Raw genomic sequence first — 20901 nt, 5'->3', positions numbered from 1 at the left:
TGCAAATTGCAAATTAATTGCACTTTTTTCAGTTAGAAAACATGATGTCTGGCTTAGCAACGGAGAGGTCTGATTTCTGATATTATGTAGGATCAGGCAGTGTTACACAAGTGAGTGGGAGTTAAAGAAGATTAGCATGTAACATTTCTAATATGATGGAGTCATCGCGTGCCCTCGGAAAATTCTGATATCAGGCCATTAGGTTCATACCACCTGTGGAGATTAATCAGGCAACGGATTAAAAATGAGTCATGAATTCAATGTTCTAATTAACAACATTGTTCTTGCAGCTATACCGCAATGTATTTTAATTCCTAGCTCACCTTATTAACACACGGATAGGCGAGACGAGGAGAAGTTTGTTTAGATAAATTACGAATGTTCCTCACTTTGATACCTTTGTTCAGAGCAGCTGGAACGTCTTTCAATCAAAGGAACGAAATAGTGGGGGGGCTCTAGTGTTTTATCCAGCTGATTGTGGGTAAAGGTTATAAAAGTATATGAAACCCCCAGATGAAGACTGTAGGCAAAGACCTGCTTCATTTCCTGAACCTGTCCTCTCATTTAAAGCTGAACTTCAGGCAATCAGCTTAATGCACGGATAAAATACATGTATGAGAGCTCAGAAGGAGAGCAGGGAGTTGCACACCAATGACGTCAGATCACATCCAATGTTATTCATTTGTATTTCTGTCCAACTGTCCTAAGACTACACAGATCGTCATCATAGCATAACCCTGTCTAGTATTGGAGGGGACCTGATCTTATTCTGTTGCAGTCTTAAGGTCCCCACACACCTTACGATAATCGCAGGAAATCCCGCGATCGTACGATTATCGTAAGGTGTGTGGAAGCCGTGCAACCTCTACTACTGTAAGGTCGCACAACTTTAAACTTACGAACATGTTTGAAAACCCGCCGAGCATGGTACGATGTTCGGCGGGTGTGTAGCATGTTCGTAAGATAAAAGCCGGACGGGCCGGTGTGCGCTAGCGCACACTGCCCGTTCGGCATTGCGGTCATCGGAAGCCCGCCCCTCAAGGGGCGTGGCTTGCGATCATCGCAAGTACAATCTGCCTATGCAAGATAGGCGGATCGTACGTTTTTTTAAGTACCTTACAGCCATCGCAAGACAAAAGTCTTGCGATGGTGGTAAGGTGTGTGCCCAGCCTTACTTTCATGTACAGGCCCTGCCCCACCCTGCAACTGAACTACAAAAGCAGAACACTAATGAGCTCATCTCTCTGTCAGCCTGTTGTCTCCTCCTATGAGCATGCTTCTTGCACTGTAGTACATTTTATTGGCTTCATGTGCTGCTTCTGATTAGGGATGGGCTCAATGTTCAAGTCGAACAATAGTTCGACTTGAACATCGCTATTTTTCGGCGAACACGTGAATATCAGGGCGTTCTGCTGGCTTTTCGCCTGCCGAGCTCCCCACAAGGCAGTGACGGGGCAATTGCGCCCCCCCCCCCGAGATTAGTGCCGCTCCTGTCCCCACTCCTGTCCCCGTCCATGGCCAGCCACCCGCAGTGTGTAGTGACAGCTCTCCCTCCTCCGTGTCACAGGGACATGGAGGAGGGACAGCTGTATGTTCCGGCGTGTGCGGGGATCCGAATGAAACAGGCAGCTGCCTGTCATTGAAAGTGACTGTTAGCCTGGTGGAGGCGGAGCCTATACCCGTCTCTGCAGGCACAGCCAGGCAGCCACATCCAGGGTCATCGTGCGGACCCTCTCCTGTGACCCTCCCCTCCACTGGCCGCCAAGGACACAGAAGAAGAGGTGCTGCAGCCTGCATGTAGGTAGGTGAGGTTGGGGAGACTGGGTGATGGCTGGCAAGTTGGGGGGAAAGGGGGGATTGGGGGACTGTAGCTGGGTTGGTGGTATTCAGCAGTGCTGTATAATGATTATACAGCACTGCTGAATACCACTAGCCAGGGGTGAACTGACGCTTCGGGCAGTCGGACACTGCCCGAGGGCCCGCGGGCATCAGGGGACCTGTCACCCCCCTACTAAATTAAGCCCCCGGCCGCAGGTGCAGTGGTTCCCTCCCTCCGCCGCCTTTCTGCCACCTGCACTGCTACAGATGCGGCTCTGTAATCGTGCCGCCGGGCAGAGAGGCGATGGAGGGAGGGAGCCACTGCACCTACGGCCGGGGGCTTTTATTTAGCGTGGGGGGTTCGGTGACGGGCCCTCCGGCATCTGCTGCGGGCAAACTGGCTGGTGCAGCCAAAGGAAAGCCCTCACTACCAACCAGGGCCCCCCCTGAGCCCCCACTGACCACCAGAATAAGGTGACCAGTGATTTGAAATCCAGGGACATTTTTAAGGGCTCATTCACACTGGAATTAGCCAGGACATGAAGCTCCGTGCTGTGTGCACGGCCGTATCAGGTGCTGCGTGTGATTAGTAGACAGCCCCCCTTCTTCTCTATGGGACTACGTGCCCGTACGCCCCCTACGCTCACCCGTCCTGCACGTCAGTGCGGGGGAGCATACCCGTCTGCTGCCAGGATGGTTCCTGTCTGCGTCCGAGCCAGGAAACATGCACACGTATGGACGTGCAGGGCGGGTGAGCGTAGGGCGGTGTACGGCTGCATACTCCCATAGAGAAGGACAGGGGCTGTGTACTAATCACACGCAGCACCTGTCCTTCCCGGGAGCTGCCTGATACGGCTGTGCACGCAGCACAGAGCTGTACATGCTGGCCAATTCCAGTGTGAATGAGCCCTACATGTCCCCGGGTACATAAAATAAAACATTTTTGTTTTTTTTAGTAATCAGAATTTTATTAGTTTTCAGAAGTTACAGTACAATTCAACAAACAAACAAATAAAACAAATAAACAAGTATACTCATTGGAATTAACCAGCAGGGAGTAACAATACAAGGAAAGGGGGGTAGGGAGCCCGAATTCCCCAGCAGAATACAACTTAGGAGAAATATCACAGCCGCTTGCAAACCCTGGTGCACCAACTGGGTACACGGCACATGTGAATAATCAGGTGATGTCCAGGCTGGTTACATTGGTTACCATGAAGATACACAGCGGGTCGAATCTCCAGCCCTGAGCTGAAGGCCCCCCCCTCACAAGTGCACTAGGAGTAGGGATGAGGGACCATCAGATCAGGTCTCCCCCAAAACGAGTCACTAAGTCAGGTGGCAAGCCACAGCAGAGCACCTGGAAAGCCAGGTGGGTAGACGAGCTGGGAATAAGAGAAGAGAGACAACAGTGTGTAGTAAAAGTGTAGCAGAAAAGTTCTTAGGAAGATCCCACCCCTGCCATGGGACCCTCACCCATCCATAGGCCAGTAGATCAAGAGGAGACAGCCTCCACAAAGGTAGCCGATCCCCTAAAGGTGTACCAGAGAGACCAGGTGTGCACATGGGCCTCGCCAGCTTCTCGCTCCGTAGCCAAGAGGCTCTCCAGGTCCGCTATGTGGTCCATCTCTACCGCCCATTCAGCCAGAGTGGGTACCACCGGTGTACGCCAATGGCGTGGGATGACTGTCCTGGCAGCCGTAAGAAAGTGTCACAGGAGGCCCCTTTTCGCAGATTTCATAGACCTGGGGAGAATCGAGAGCAGCAGGATCTTAGGGTCGTTAGCAATTGTTATTCCCGTCATTCTGAGATAGGCCCCCAGGACCCCTCGCCAGAACTCCTGAATCAGGGGACAGCTCCACCAGATGTGAGTCATGTGACCCATGGACCCATTACAGCGCCAGCTGTAATCCAGCAAGAGTCCGGGGTGGCAGGGTACATGCGGTGGAGAGTCGCCGGGCACCTATACCATCTGGTCAAGATTTTCAAGTTCTTCTTGTGGGCTTTACTGGCAATAGAGAGAGAAAAAGTGAGCGCGAATGAACGATCCCAATCAGCCTCCGATATAGTGGTCTCCAACTCCTTCTCCCACATCCGGGTGTAATCTGGCAGACCGGGGGAGATCATGATGGAGAGGATAGAGTAGATGAGGGAGACTGTGTGTGTCGGGGGCGATGAGGCCAGGAGAAGGGAGTCAAAAGCCGTGGGTTCTGTCAGGAAGCAGTCTGGGGTGGAGAAAGATTCTACGAAGGATCGGAACTGATGCTCAGCCAGCCAGGAGCCACCGAACGCACCAACAGGAGTGGCCCAGACCGTAGTTTGAGCTTCCAGAGCCGAGACCAAGCGACGGTGGGTGACTCTATCCCAACAACCCAGGGAGGGTCCAGTCAGCGCTGGAGGGAAAGCCGGGTTACCAAAGAGAGGAGTCATCGGACCCAAGTAAGAGGAAACCCCCAGGCGCGTGATATATCGATCCCATATCTTCAGGGTGTGAGAGGTCAGGAGAGGAAGAGTAGCGGAAGCAGGTCTGGAGCCAGGTTGTATCCAGGGTAGTGCCAATAAATCGACAGACGTAAGAGACTCCTCCAGACAGACCCACTGTTTGTCCCCGGCGTGGTGGAACCAATCTACTATGCGGACCAACACCGCCGAGGCATGGTAGAGGAAGATATCAGGGGCGCTAGCACCCCCTCTGCATTTCGGCAGAGCCAGGGTTTTATAGCTGAGCCGAGGGCGGGAGGATCCCCAGATGAAGCTTGTGAAGGCCTGTTGGATTTGTCTCAAGTATACTGTTGGGAGGGCAATGGGTAGCGTCTGGAAGAGGTATAAGAACTTGGGGACAATGTCCATCTTGAGCACATTAATCCGTCCCAGCCAGGATAGGAATTTACGGTCGTACGAGGCCAGGGCACCAGTCACTCCTGCCAACAAGGGGCGGAAGTTCAGGGCATAGATGTCAGCCAGGTTCCTGGGAAGATGGAAAGCCAGGTATTTCAAGGAGATAGGGCAAATACGGAAGGAGAAATTGCTCTCAAGGAGGCGGAGATCCTCTATTTTTAGAGAGTCATTGAGGATCTCTGATTTAGAGATGTTAACCCGGAAATTGCTCAAAGCACCGAACCTCTCCAATTCCTGCAGAATAGTAGGCATAGCGACATGGGGTTGTGTGACATAGAGTAGCAAGTCATCCGCGAACAAAGCGAGTTTAGATCTATGAGGACCTACGAGTAAGCCCTGGAACGCAGAATTCTGACGCAGAGCTACCGCCAAGTGTTCCATTGTAAGTACATAAAGGAGAGGGGACAATGGGCATCCCTGTTCAGAATAGTAGGCATAGCGACATGGGGTTGTGTGACACAGAGTAGCAAGTCATCCGCGAACAAAGCGAGTTTAGATCTATGAGGACCTACGAGTAAGCCCTGGAACGCAGAATTCTGACGCAGAGCTACCGCCAAGTTCCATCGTAAGTACATAAAGGAGAGGGGACAATGGGCATCCCTGTCGGGTACCGTTAGAGATTTGAAAACTAGGGGAGGGCCATGATACTAGTGAGCATGCGGGATCGCAGGCCCAGCTGCACCCCACGAATCTCCGAGGGAGAGTTTAGAAGAACCCCAGTCTGCGATCGGATCTGCGGGATATAGGTATGGAGCGTCCTCGGATGCAACATCCTAGCTAATGCCTTCCCACATTTATTGCGGGTCTCGTATGCCCTGATCGCTAGTTTCGCCTGATAAGATCGTGCCGACTGATCTAGAAGACCCAGCAACTTTAGTCGAGCCTGAGTGGTGTTCAGCAGGAGCTCTGGTGAGGGTGAGCGCTTATGCTGGGTCTCCAAGTCTACAAGCTGCTGAATAGCTTCCTTAATCTGCCTAGCCCTCTCCCTCTTCAACCTGGAGCCCTGTTGGATCAGCACGCCCCTTAGAACTGCTTTCAGTGCCTCCCACTGAAGAGGGAGAGGGGTGGGGTCCGAGGCGTGTATTTCTAGAAATTGGGTAATGCCCTCTTGCAATGCAGATGCACAGCCTGGATCTGAAAGCAAGGATTCATTTACAACATTTTAGTTTTTTAATACTCACCTGATCCCTGGATCCACTGACAAGCCCAGCCTCCCGTCTCCCCCGCTGTCAGAAGCTGTGTGCAGCTTCTGAGAAGATACGCTATTAGCATAGCGAGGAAGCTGGCTGCGCATTTTGCATCGCTACCGCTATGCTAATAGCGTATCTTCTCAGAAGCTGCACACAGCGCGCCGGTTTAAGTAGTAACCAGCACAGAACCAGCAGGCTAGAAAACCCACCGGCAATCGTACGATTCTTGGCGAGTTAGTGGCCTGCTGGTTCGACAACTGCCGAACGGGCCAGTGTGCGCGCGGGCACACAGCCCGTTTGCAGTCATTGTAAGCCCGCCGCTCATTGCAGTCATCGTAAGCCCGACCCCTCAGGGGGGCGGGCTTGCAATGATCGCAAGTAAGATCTGCCTGTCCAAGATGGGCAGATCGTACGTTTTTTTATGTACTTTACAACCCTCACAAGACAAAAGTCTTGCAAGGGTTGTAAAGTGTATGGCCAACTAAACTCTCTGGACCCCTGGTGAGAGCCTGCACAACCATCCTGAGACACTGGTGACATCAGGCGGCGAACCCAGAGCTTCATATTATTCTGCATTGCTGGAATATGTACTGCTGGGCTTTGTAGTCCTCTATTGCTGATGCTATTCTGCATTGCTGTATAATGGTATTGCTGGGAATCGTAGTTCTCTATAGCTGTTGGCAGTCTTCATTGCTGTATAATGTATTATTGCTGGGATTTGTAGTCCTCTATAGGTGATGGTATTCTGCATTGTTGTGTAATCAGGGGTGTGGAATTTTTTTTTTTTAAACGACTTGTCCAAGGGCTAAAGCGGGGGCCGAATCTACTTGCCCTTCATGACAATCTACTTGTCCCAATACAAAAAAATAGTTTTAATCAAAACTAGGGATGCACCAATGCTGGTTTTTCGGTATCAAGTACCAGTACCGATATTTTGCTTTTGGTACTCACCGATACTGAATACCAATACCGGTGCTTCCACTGCCATGGAGCAGGCTTCCCGGGTAATCAGGAAGCCGGCAGCGGGTAATGACATACCAACGGCTTCCTGATTGCCAGGGAAGCCAGCTGCATGTTGTTTGGCCGGCTTAATTGTGGTTGGCCGGGAAACCGTCTTAAATAAAATATTAACCGTTCTGTAAGCAAAACTTAATTTTCTGGCAGTGCCCCTCCCGAGAATAGACTCTGGATCCGCCCCTGCCGCACAGTGCCTTGTTAGAGCCCTGATTGGGTAAAGCAATGCACAAAGACTTTGCACAATCACGGCACAGTGCACTGTAAAGGTGCACGATTGTACGAGAATCGTGCAGTGTATGGAAGGCGTGCAACCGTTTCTAATGTACGGCCGCACGTCTTTTGTATATCGAGCATGTTAGAAAACCGGCCCGTGCACACTGCCCGTTCAGCATTGCAGTCATCGGAAGCCCGCCCCTCAGGGGGGCGGGTTTGCGATGATCGCAGGTACGATCTGCCTGTCCAAGATGGGCAGATCATACTTTTTTTAAGTACTTTACAACCCTCGCAAGACAAAAGTCTTGCAAGGGTTGTAGAGTGTATGGGCACCTTAAGAGCCATGATTGGGCAAAGTAATGATGAATTTGCCCAATCATGGCTCACAGCTAAGTCCCAGCCCCACACTATATAAGGCTGCTTACACCGCAGCCTGATGTACTGTGTTGCTGTTGTAAGTGATAGAGTTCGATGTAGTTAAGTGTAGTGCAAGCTAACTGGTGCCAGTGCTTTATACAGCATGTTAGTGCTATATACAGTACTCTACTGTATATAGTATTATTTTCTGTGCTGTATTTTTGCTGTCTTTGCTGTCAGCAGCAGGCTTTTTCTGCCTCATTGCTGTTTCCCCTGCCCTGACACAGGTGTTCCCGTTTTTTCCCCCCATGATAAACCATTGTACAACAGTTTATAGTGCACCAAGCAACACATTTGATAAAGTATTGCACCCAAACACAGATTTCCCATTCCACATTCTCTAATACAATTTTATAATAAGCCCCACATCATGTCTGAAAGGCCAACAAGGAGACAGGTGTGTGACAGGTGCATATAATTTGAATTTTTTACAGCAGGGCCCATCCCCGTGCTCATCAAGAGTAACTGTGAGGGGTTACAGTGTGGAGGCACCAACACCAAAGGCCCATTTTTTCCGCACCTGTGTGACAGGTATATATAATTTGAAGTTTTTGAGCAGAGTCCAATCCAGCACTCGTCAAGAATAACTCTGAAGGGTTATGCTGTGAAGGCACCGCCAACACTAAAGGCCCAATTTTAAAGCACATGTTGCTACTTTCATCCAACGTTTGTAAAAGAGGCACCTGAATGTATCCAAAAAAATCTCTAACTTTGTTCAGAGTGTCCTAAAATGTGTCCTCTTCATGCAGGCTGCCTCCCAAACAGTTGTTTACAAGACTAAGTGGAAAACCAATTACCGGCAATTTAAATTTCATTTTTTTCTTCATAAATGTCCTTTTTGCTGCAGCAGGTTCTATACATCGTACAGATGCACCAGATGCAGGTTAGGGGGACCCCCCCAGGCATGATATTTGACGGAATTTTTATTGTTTAGTTTTAAGCAATGTTAAAATCACTGCTCCTTTAAAAACTGTATTTTTAAAAAGTGTTTTTGTCATTGATACATGTCCCCCAGGGCGGTACCCGACTCCCCATACCCTTTTTATGGCCAATACCTTGCATATAAGCCTTAAAAATGGGAACATTTGATTTTCCGAGTTCGGGTCCTATAGACTTTCATGTTAGCCCCTTTGTGATAGCAATAAAGTTGAGTGTAAATAAAAAAAAGGAAAGTCACATATAAAAAAGGAAACATTTTTTAAAGTGCCCCGCCCCTACCTACATGCACATACAAATGCAAACATGCGTCGGGTGCACCTGCAAAAATGATAATTGGGCCACACATGTTACATATCACCGCAAACATTGTAGTGGGAGCAATAATGTTAGGGCCATCAATTACTGTTAACACCAAATGGATGAGTGGTAAAACCTTTTAAAGTGTCGCCTGTGGCCAATTTTGGGTATGGTAGTTGTTTGCGATTTCACGCTCGCACACAATTTTAAGGCTTGACATGTTTAGTGTCTTATTTACCCGACGTGACCCCATCTTTTATATTTTACCCAAGAAAAACTGTTTTTTTCTGTATTTTTAAAAATTATATAATAAAAAATAAAAAACCCAGTGGGGTTTGAATACCACCAAAAGAAAGCTCTATGCGTCCCAAAAAATTATATAAAATTCATTTTAGTACAGCATTGTATGACTGAATAAATATCAGTCAAAGTACTGCAGCGCTGAATACTGAAAAATGGCCTGGACAGGTAGGGGGATTTACCACTCCGGTCTTCAATCGGCTAATGGATGATATTCAGTGTGTAAATACATTTTTATGAGACAAGTGTATTTCTAATGTTGGTAAGAAAAAAAATGTGTGGCTGATAACTACACATGGGACAGCCACCCTTTTACCCCCACTGCCTATAGGCACAGGTCTACTGTGGGCAATGGTAAATCCAGTCCTAGGCATACAACCTGACATGAAGTAGGTTACCTAGAGATTCTCATTCTGAGAGGAGTGTTCCTTTAAAACACATCAGCCTCCTTCTTTGCTGCTGATTTTGTTAATGCTTTTCACCTCTCAACCTAAAACAGAAGGTTTCTCTGAACCACTTTTTTTTTCCTCCTCAAAAACTGCATTTAAAGCAATTTGAGGAGGAATCCGCTGTAAATAAACCCATGGGAACAAGATTTATATTTATAGTCCTGTAACTACTATATTTTCCCTGTCATTTATGTGTGAAAAGACAGTCTTGAAATTACAATGCAGCTTTGATGTTTAAAGTGCTGATGGTATTCTCCCAGGAAAACACATTCTTTTTATTCCAGGCTAAAAATATTTGTGTATAAAATGTACTTTTTATGTATACATATACAGAATCTCTGGCAGACACATTACACATTTTCCATTTTAATGCGTGTTGATATTTTTTTTATTTTATTTTTAGCTGCAGTTTTTATTTCAGAGGTATATCTATAAAGCATTGGATATGACATTCACCAAATATTTAATGCAGACATATCTTCCTGGTGCATGTGTTTTAAATGTCAGTGATTGATTGACCTGCAGTGGATGTTTTATTTATTTATTACCCTAACCGATCGCTCAGTGTCTGCAACCCCCCTCTGTCGATCCCTGCACTGGCTTCCTATAGCCCAAAGGATAAAATTCAGAATATTAACAATGACTTACAAAGCCATCCACAACTCTGCCCCTTTCTCTCCCGTCCTCTGGAACTCTTTACCCCAACCTGTCCGACTATCTCCCACTGTGACTGCCTTTAGGCGATCCCTTAAGACTCATCTCTTCAGGGAAGCCTAGCCCACCTCAAACTAACCACTCAACCATCATGCTCTCATACAATTCATCCCCACACAGCTACCTCCTCCATGTATCACTTGCCCCTCCCTTTTAGATTGTAAGCCCTTACGGACAGGACCCTGCTTACCATCTTGTCTTGAATTGTAATGTCTTCCTTATAATGCAAAGTGCCGCGCAAACTGTTGGCGCTATATAAATCCTGTGTTACATAGTTAGTCAGGTTGAAAAAAGACACATGTCCATCGAGTTCAATCTATAGAGATATGAAAAAAAAAAAGCCTAAACAGAACGCTATGCCCACAAATACCCCCTGGAAGGCAAAAAAACGCCTATGAAGCATGGTTCAATTTGCTCCAACAGGGGAAAACAATTCCTTCCTGATCCCATAAGGCAATCGGATATTCCCTGGATCAACCTTCTCTAATTATAAGATATTAATAATACTAATTACTGGTATTTATATAGCGCAGACAATTTTACGAGATATAGATCTCTTTGGTCACTGTTTTCTCAGAGTCCATCCAAGTGTATCCTGTCTTGAGCCCTGATGAAGGGGGAGTAGTTACACCTCTGAAATGTGCTGGCTGTTTATATATGTGTTCGCTGTATATACAGTATATATATGACTTATTTAACATTTAAAAACCATCCTAGACTGTCTCATCTGTTTTTATTCTGGTGCTCCTTTCTGCAATTCTTTGATATGGTGATTAGTATCCATTTGCATTCTGTAGATGATCAAAAAACTTACATTTTGTAAGTCAATGGCTTCATTATGAACTGGCTCCCAATGCACCACAGTGCATTGGCAGCTACAGTGAGCTGCAGTGCAGGGGTGTTGTCTTAGTGCATTCGTATTTTGTTTAAAATAGCAAGGCATCATGGTACCGGCATTGCATTGCGGTAACCATGTGTTATCATTAGGCATAATGGTGTATAGGCCCTTGCTACCATCTTTGCAAAAATTCTCCATCTTACAATAAAAATGGTGCTGATAGCTGGTCTATCTAGTTGTGTAAAAAAGTATTGACTCACATAACTCTTCTAATCTTTGATGCTGTCTTTTGATTAATCCAATCTTGCCAGACTTCAATAAAATCTTTTCATACAAGATATCAAACATCTGCACGAACGATCAGAAAAAGACAAAAAAAGAACTGTTTTGTTTCTATAGGTTCTCACCCCTAACAATATCTAAGGCTTTGTTTTTCCCCAAACCTTAAATCATTTCCTTATCATCAAATAATAGCCTTGGAGCTCCATGGTTCTGATAAGAATTCCTAAACCACGAGCTGCAGATTAATGTTCTAATTACACAAGTTTTATCTCTTTTTTTTTTTCCAAAATGATCATTTCAAATGATGCAGATAACTGTGAGGAAATTATAACAAAACTACAGCGTCAATATATGAATGCATTTTAGGACAGGTAGTCCATACTATTGTCTTGTAGCTTTGGATGCGGGTTCCATGGTTAATATCTTACCAGAACACATTCTGAGTAGAGTTGGTAGGTTTTCCTTGTGCTTGCGGGGATTTTCTTCCAGTGCTGCTGTCATTGCCTTCATGACCAGATTGATGGCTAGCTGTTTAAAATATTTACTTCAGTCCCTGATCCATCACTCCCTCCTCCTCAGCATCTGAAAAGTCAAATATTGTCAACCAATATGTAGCTTACTTAGCCCAATACCTCTTTTTGCCGAATTTGTGGGAGCTTGAATAATACTTTGTAACCTTCTAGTCAGACATGACAAGGTCTGTGTTTCCATTACTGGAGACTGGAGACACAAAATGTTGCACCCAAAGCAGTATGTTTTTGCTAGGATTACCTATTTTGGGGGTTTCCTCTAGGAGCCGCTGTCTCTGCCATCCATGACCAGATTGACCATATTTTTAAAATATTTCCTGCAATCCCTGGTGCATCATTACCTCCTCCTCAGCATCTAAAAAGTTCCATTTTGTCAACCAATATATAGCTTACTCCAGGGCTCAAAATTTCAAGTCCTGAGCTACTAGCCAGGCCTTAAGAGTTAGTCGCCACTAGGGGCCTAATATACACATACACTAAAACACTAAATATATTTCCTTTCGGCCGGTGCTCACAAGTGTCAGAGCTCCGACCGAAGGAAGCCGGAGCTGCTCTGCGGTCTGCTGTGGAGCTTTTCCCGCAAGTCAGGTATGCGGTCTGTGACCATGTGCCCGACTCTTCAGCTGGCTGCGGGCCACATAGTACCCGCGGACCGGTAATTGGAGACCCAAATTTGCACTCATCCTCACTTTATTTTTACTCACCAAATGCGAGCAGGCGAGTGGAAATGTTGAGCCCTGGCTTACTCAGTCCAATACCTCTTTTTGCAACATTTGTAAGGTGTTACCTATTAATTTGCAACCTTCTGAGGCACAGTCAAAAAAGGCACCACAAGGCCTGTGCTTCGTTTACTGGAGTCTGTAGACATGCCAACTGTGGCATTTAAAGCAACATCCTTTTGCTAGGATCACCTCTTCTCAGGGTTTTCTCCAGGTGTTGCTATCTCTGCCTTCCATGACCAGAATGATCATCTGGCATCAAGACTGGTGGACTACTGTTAACATTTTCTGAATTTAGAGCCACCTACCGAATCCCAGTACAAGACTGAAAATGTTTGGAAAAAAAAAAGACTGGTGGACTTACTCATACTAATTTGGGTCTATTTCCTCTGCAGCATGGGAGCTTCCCTTACCCCCATTCTTATGATCACCTGTTCCTGATCCAGTGAGCTATTGGTGATAAGGAGGCAGAGCCTATTGTCAAAATCTTCTCAAACAAATAACTCTTGTATTTTTGAAGATATTTCACTAGATTGGGGAGAGATGACTATTACAGCCATTATTGATGGACTTTTGTTCACGCCAGAACTACTTTTTCTCCCATACAAGCCAAATGGCAAGGAAAGTGGTTTTAAAGCTGGTTGATGCAGCTTAGAAGGACCTCCTTCTAAGCTAACAGCTGCAATATGTAGCTGTCAATAAACTGTGAATGATTTCAGAAGTGTCTAACGCTAATCTCAAAAGCAAGCGTAGCGATGACTCCCGCAGGAGCCTCTGGTAAATTTTTGGATTCTTCTGCCTCTTCCCTGGGTAGCTACCCTGTTTCTGGATCCAACAGTGCCGACAACTTCTGGCAATCATGAGGCTCCAGTCTCTTAAGGTCTTTTTACGATTTATTGCTAAACGCAGAAGAGAGGGTTTAGGAATGAAGGATACCCAAACCACAACACAATGTAGTACAGATTATTCCAAAATAGTAGCAGCAACAGGTTCTATGAGAGTGACCTCCACAAAATCAATACTAATAGACAGAGGGCAGACAATGAAATATATGACCCTGTAAGAGCAGTCACAGTCCATCTAATGCACTACTGGCTTCTCTCCTCCTGTATGATACCTGGGTCTGTGGACAATTAATCCGTCTCACAATGGCCAGACAGTAGCTTCTACCCAGATTCTCTGTCACATTCTTCAGCAAGAAAATCCTTTCTCCAGCCCAGCTTCCATCATGTATCCCCTCCAGCAGTAGCTCATCCTCCAGGGCCCCCAGCACTTGACGCATTCTGAGCCAGGCCCTGGCAGCAGATAATCACACCGGCCTCCTCCCAGGGACAAGCCTCAGGGAGTTCTGGAAAGGTGCCCCAAATATTTATCATCTCCCCAGTCATACCTGTGGCAGCCCACCTTGGATTGGTTGCATCTGATAAATGTTCTGTGGTTAGGATTCCTGCACTGCTTGCTGGAACCTCCTCACAGCAGCAGGTGATAGCCTGATCAACCAGGCTTAAGGAAGACTTGCAGAACACAGAAAAATAGATGCTCAGTCTGGTTAAAGTCCAGCACTGAACATTCTACAGTAAATGTAGAAGAGATACAACTACAGAAGGCAGGGTTGCTATTTAAGCAAAATGCACATGAAGGCAAGCCGCATTTGCCCATCGGTATATAACTCCAAAGAGCCTCAACAAAGTTTCTAGGGAAGGAAAGGCAGGCAAATAATTTCTCCAAAATTTGAATTGATCCTTGTTAGGCATCACAGTGATCAGTAAATAATTAAAATCAAAACCCAAAGCAAAAATTATGCAAATTGCAGATTGCCAGATATGGTGGCTGCATTCATTTTCTTTTTTCAAGTTCTTTTTGTCTTTATTTTTTATAAGGGATGACATGATTCTGTCAGTAACACATTTCCAGTCTGAGGCTTGACAACACTCATCTTCCCTACTGCTTTAAGGCAACAGAAAGCTAGGACCACAGAACTTTACCCTTCTCCTATTGTCTATAACATAGAGGGATGTGTTCATTAGTACTGAGGGCTAACAAAGAACAATGTAACTGATACCCGTCAGCACAGAACACAGCTCACAAGATTTTTGGCAAGCTTTTTAAATGTATCTTAACAAAATGCTTTTGATGGTATATTTAACAGAGAAGTGGACCAAATAAGAGAAGTCCATTGTTGGACAGACAGATCTTGGGTGATCTTGGGTGTATGGTCTGCTAATTACAGACTGACATATGTATGTGTTCTTTTTTTCTATTAAAAACCTTTACTTTATATGATATTATAAATTATATAATATTATTTTCTGCTTACAGATCTTGGGAATTTCAGTGGGCGAGTAAGAAGCGCAGTCTCTGTAAGGGAAGGGCAAGGAGTGGTTCTCATGTGCTCACCGCCACATCATTCACCAGGTAACATCAACATTGCATTTTATTTTTGATGTTTCTAATCATTCTGGTCATCATGATGTCAATATTGTATGTCTGGAGTGTTTAATCTAATTGGGTTTCATGAGTGGCCCTAACATAAATTTATACTTCTGTAATATTTTAAACAGGTCTTTTGTAATAAGAGTATTGTAATTCTAATTCTAGGTTAAATCCGACGGTAGGCAATCCAACGGTAGATTTGGGTGTTATGATCACCCACGACTCTTAGCCATAGGGGCTGAGAGGTATCAGGAAGCAAGGGTTTGTCTGGATTTTGCTTGGGATACTGGAACCGGGAGGTTTCAACGTGATTCAGGGGGGATGAAATCTCCAATTGTGGGTCCAGGCTTTAGCAGGGACTAGGGGAATTAGCTCCTGCTGGAAAATAGGAACAGACGGTGCTCTAACAGACGGAGTCAGGCAGTCAAGCACTCACCACATCTGCTAATATCCCCAAATATACAATATATACACTATATATACTGTGTGCAGCAGCTCGCGGTATATTGCGGCGTCTCAGTATACCGCGAGCTACAGCTCGCGATATACTGAGCCTAGGGTGACGGGAGGACGCTAGTTTGTGTCCTCCCGTTACCCTAAGGAGAACTATGGGGAAAAGCCTCAACCCCATAGTTCTCCTTTTAACTATTCGAAATGGGGAATTATGTTTAGTTCAATGTTTAGTTGAAGTATGTTTCAGGAAGATGAGTTGGGACTTCATAACTGAGACTTTTGTGGGTTTAGAAAAGCAATTTTTGCTCTTGAAGGTACATCAGAGCTCATGGGCATCAGGAGAAGCCAAGGGTCAGTGTCTACAGCAAGTTTCCTCGATGCTTTCAGTATCAGAAGGCAGTTAAAGGACCAGAGGCAAGATGAAAGCCTCTTCGCATTCAACCTCAATGCCTTAAAAGGAAAGCTAAATTTAGCAAAAGAAAGTTTCACAAAACCTTTTTTGTCTACTTCGTATATTGCAGGCATTCGAGAAAACAATATTTCATATTTCACTTATTTCTGTTGTAGAGTTGTTATATGCACCATCTCCTGAAGTCTGTTAGAATGATTGGGTCTTTGAGGAGAATGAAGTCAGTGCAAAGCTTATCAGTCAGTGTAGCAAATCAGCCTTTTATTTTCTCAGTGTTTATTCATCTGCCTAGTACAGGCAGGGCAGGAGAGGTCTCTACTGAGACTTCGGGGGATTCTATTAGTAGATGTATATAATGCAGTCAGAAGTATTTAATCAAAGCAGCTAGTTCTACTGGCAGAAAATTGGCAGTATATAAACACTGCAGTAGAAGTAAATAAGTAAGTATATTTGGGGATGTATTGATGTACCGGATAATTTCTTAATATGTTTTTTTTTGTTCTTTTTGTTGTTCAAAAGATCAAGTTATCCTTTTAAAATGACAGCTAGAAATAAATGTGTACTGCAGTCAAACATTAACACTTTCCACCTGGGCTCCATTCACACCTGTATGCTCGTTTTTGTGCATCATGTATAGGGCAGCCCGTTCATTTCAATGGGCTGCCCTATCCACAACAATTGTATCAAAGAAGTCCATGCACTTTTTTTTCAATTTGCCTCACCAAAACAGAGGGGAATTTATCAAAACTGGAGCAGACAAAATCTGCAGCAGTTGTGCATAGCAACCAATCAGCTTCTCTCTTTCATTTTCAACTGAAGAAACTGAAGAGAGAAGCTGATTGGATGCCCCAGGGCAACTGCTCCAGATGTTGTTTGCCCCAGTTTTGATACATTCCCCTCATGCATGTGAAAGCACATGGTGAATCTAGTTGCGTTGGGGTTCCATTAACAATGAATATCGCTGCAGCACGTCTCACAAAGTGGCTAGTAGTTTGGCACGCTCCTTCAAGATGCAATAAAATGCACGTTTCTGTGCACGTTGCCTCAGTACACAGATGTGGAAGGAGTTAAAGGAGAACTATGAGGTGAGTGCTTTTCACTCACCTCATAGTTCTAGCCGACCTGTGACAATGAGACTGTCACAGGTCGACTCAGTAGATCGGGAAGTGAGCGAACACATATCGGCGTTCGCTCACTTCTCGATCCTGTCACGGCTCTCTGCCATGACAGGGGAGGGGCTGGATTCCCCCCTCCCTGCTCCGATCCTTCAGCGCTGACTGGCGGAACGAACGGGGGAGGGGGCGGGTACAGCTGGCTCTGCCTCTAGATAGGCAGAGCCAGCTGTCACTCACGCAGCTGGGCGGATCCAGACATAATTGTCGGGATCCGCTTCAGCTGCGGCGTCTCAGTATACCGCGAGCTGTAGATCGCGGTATACTGAGCTTATGGTGACGGGAGGACACTAGTTTGTGTCCTCCGGTTACCCTAAGAGGAACTATGGGGAAAAGCCCTAACCCCATAGTTCTCCTTTAAACAAAAATGTTTTATGAAAAAGTAGCCTTTGAGCTCCAGTCAAGTGAATGTGCCTAGGCTGAGATGATGTGATCATCTCAGCTGCACGCAGGAGGAAGCATTTTATCGGTCTCCTCTTCCCCAGTGATTAGACTGCAACTTTATTACTTTGTAACAAGTCACAATATGAGAGGCTGCAGCAGGAGCCTGATCTGTGTCACATGTTTCAAAACATAGCCACAGGCGCTAGAATTTCATCTCTTAGTCAGCATCTTAGTTTAGGAAGTACATTCCCACAGCCCCATTGATATGGTGATACGTACCTTTTTTTGCGATACACGACACGCGGATGTTTCGTGTTCGGAATCACGGCGGGAAACCGTGATCTGTTCACACCTTGGCGACTCCTGAACACACCTTGGCGACTCCTGAACGCGTGGCAATCCGCGCGGAATCATGCACGATTGCCGCATAGTGAGGTGTCGCCTAGGTGTGAGCCTAGCCTCATACATTACTTATCATATAGCTCTCAGGTTCTGTCTGTCAGCAGGACCTGATTTGCAGTTATTGAGTTTCGATGGTCATGATAGCATTTCTTCCATGAAAAAGCCCGCTATAATGAAGGGTGTGAACCAGGGATGAGTTCAGATTAGGACCGGGTTCGATCTGAACCTGAACTCCTCCAACCCAGAAGGAAGCTTCCTCCACTGCCACCTAATCAATTCTTCACCCCCAGCTTTACGTAAGTTAAGAGGCGGAATGCTGTGACATCAATGACGTTTGCTGACCTTATGGCTATATTTTAGTCAATGATATCAACCTAATATAGCCATGTAGTCATATAAGGCCAATAATGTCAGCACAAGCATCTCTCCCCTTCGTTTACGTGCAGCTGAGGAACAGGGAATGCTCTGGCCCGCAGCTGGATGGGCAGGTGGCTCCATGTCTATGGATTTCGAGTGGCTCAAGTTCAGAACAAACCAAGCCAGAGGCTGAGCTCATCCCCCGGGTGAACTCATTTATGCCACATAGATCTACACCTGTCAATATTTGGAATGAAGTTCCACCTCTTTCAGAAGCCTAATGTATCACTGAACTATGTGATCAGATACTGCTAATTTTGGTGCTCTGTTATGCAGTTTCCCTGTGAATTATAGTTTTGACTTTAGTGCAGTCCATACTAATGAACTGATACAATATATTAGATTTTTCTAGCATTACACACTCGCAGTGTCTCTTGTCAGAAAATCCTAAGTGTAAGTGGTTGGCTGTCAAGCCGATCCAATAATCTTAATGCTTTCTGAGTCACCAACCTGAAAAAATCATGCACGTGAAAAGTTTTGACTTCACTTTGACTTCCGCTGCATGCTTGTCGCAGGACAGAGACTCAATGTACTTAGGCCAAAGATGTCCATGCAACTAGCATTTTCAGTGATGGTAGCTTTCATATTTCTCTCAGAACAGGTTTCCATTAAGGTCTACTATCCTGTGGCAAAAAAAGTTGTTTAAGGGAGATCAATTAAAAATGACTCTTGCTTAGTCAATGATATGGGACCCCCTTTAAGCATGGACAGAATAAATTAGAAAATGCCATATTTTTTTTTTTGCTGAAGAAAAGGTGCCATCATTGCAGGCAGTCAGGCTTCAAATATTATGCTTTGATGGGATATAATATATTCATGACAAGGATTCATGCCAAGATGTGAGAAATGGAAAGGTTGAGGAGTTAATTGAGATAAAGGAACTGGAGAACAGCAGAACAATATTGTACTTGAATATCAAGCAAGCAGAACCTACTGTAAAATATGAGGTGATGATCTTCTCTTACTGAAAAAGTATTTTATTATTGCTTGGTAATTCTGGTGTTGCGTACTGTGCGTAGGACATATTTGAAAATGGTCAGCATGTAATGCACATTGCAAAGCGTCCTTCCATTAAATTGCATTACTGGGCAAATGGGTGGCCCTAATCAGGGCAACTATAGTTTAAGGGAATACTAGTGAGATGCCTACCCTACCCGCCACTTTCCCCCATAGTACCATTTCTGGCACCATAATGGGTTGTAGTCTTATATCTCATCTGACCTTAAAACAAGAAGTGAAGTGTTCTGGCCCAGCAGCCTTCTCTGATATGCAACATACACATTTGCTTTATACATGATTTAAAGCCTGGTATCACACTGGTAAACTGAAAAAGTCTAACCTGCCTACAAATGTTTCCCTTGAAATCCAGCAGCCAAGGGTGTCAACAAAGGTCCGAGGATAGAACCATGCATCAACCAAATGTTCCTAATAAGGTCCCAAAATTCCTATAGCATTCCATCAGCTAAGAGTGCCTGCTAAGATGTAAGGATTAACAGCAAATCATAAACCAAGAATGTCTGCTAAGTTGTGAGGCTATCCACAGAGATCTGTCAACCAAGTGTGTCTGCTAATGTCTGAGGATACCTATAGAGAACTGTCAGCTAAGGGTGCCTGCTAAGATCTGGGAATCCCCAAGCATATCTGTCAGCCAAGAGTGCCTACTTAGGACTGAGGATACCCACAGAGATCCATCAGTCAAGGGTGTCTGCTGAGGCCTGAGGATATGTACTGTATAACGGTCAGTCAGTCAAAGATGCCTGCTAAGATGGGAGGATACCTATAGAGATCTGTCAACCAAGGGAGCCTGCAAAATCTGAGGATTCTTATAGAGATGTATCAACCAGGGGTGTCTGCTAAGATTTTAGGATACCCACAGAGATCTGCCAGCAATGGGTATCTCCTGTAATCTGAGGATACCTTTAGAGATCCATTATCCAAGGGTGTCTGCTAAGGTCTAACACTGCATACAGAGGTCTGCTATATAAATATGTCTGCTATGGGTGTCACCATTAACAATCTGTTAACTAAGGGTGTCTTTTATGGCCTGAGGATACCTGCAAAGGCACATTAACCAAGGATGTCTGCCCATGCCACGTATACTCATGTAGGTCTGGTCAGCCAAGGGTATCTGACAAGGTATGTACTTTCAGTTAAAACCAAATTAAAGACATAACAACCTGTTCATATGAACGGATCATTTAAATTGAAGCGCAAGTTTTGCCAAAAGTAAATCAATAAACAAACTCCTTCAAGTCATCTATATACGTTAAGAGGATTTTGCCAATTGGTTTGCATCATTAGCTACCATTGCTTTGTAGACAGGGCCGGATTTGCCACAAGGCCAACCAAGGCCCGGCCTTGGGGCAGCAGGGAGTAGAGGGGCAGCACTCGTGTGGAATTCCTATCTCCAGATGCCCGGGATATGCAGTTCTGGACACTGGTCGGGTAGTTGTTTTCTACATTTAACCCTGCCTTGGGCAAGCAGAGCTAAATGTACAGCAGGGAAGCCACCGCTTGTAGTGTACAAGTGATCCCGGCAAGGTCGCCGAGATCACTTGTACGCAGCCTGCAGGTCTGCCATTCTCCAGGGGAGGAGGGGAGGTGGGGTGT

The 20901-nt window shown here is 45.4% G+C and overlaps 1 protein-coding gene across 1 annotated transcript in view; it reads left to right on the top strand.

Moving 5' to 3' along the window:
- Nucleotides 1–20901, top strand: part of CNTN5 (contactin 5) — a gene marked incomplete at its 3' end in the record, with an annotated part of 543955 nt that overhangs the window by 223625 nt on the left and 299429 nt on the right. The window contains exon 5 of the mRNA XM_018552938.1: nt 14941–15036. Coding sequence (XP_018408440.1) covers nt 14941–15036 — 96 coding nt within the window. The remainder of the gene's footprint in view (nt 1–14940; nt 15037–20901) is intronic.

This window comes from Nanorana parkeri, unplaced genomic scaffold, assembly GCF_000935625.1.
Source record: "Nanorana parkeri isolate BGI_ZX_2015 unplaced genomic scaffold, ASM93562v1 scaffold102, whole genome shotgun sequence".
NCBI lineage: Eukaryota > Metazoa > Chordata > Amphibia > Anura > Dicroglossidae > Nanorana > Nanorana parkeri.
Note: the sequence above shows the minus strand (reverse complement) of the source record. Positions and strands in the feature narration are given on the sequence as shown.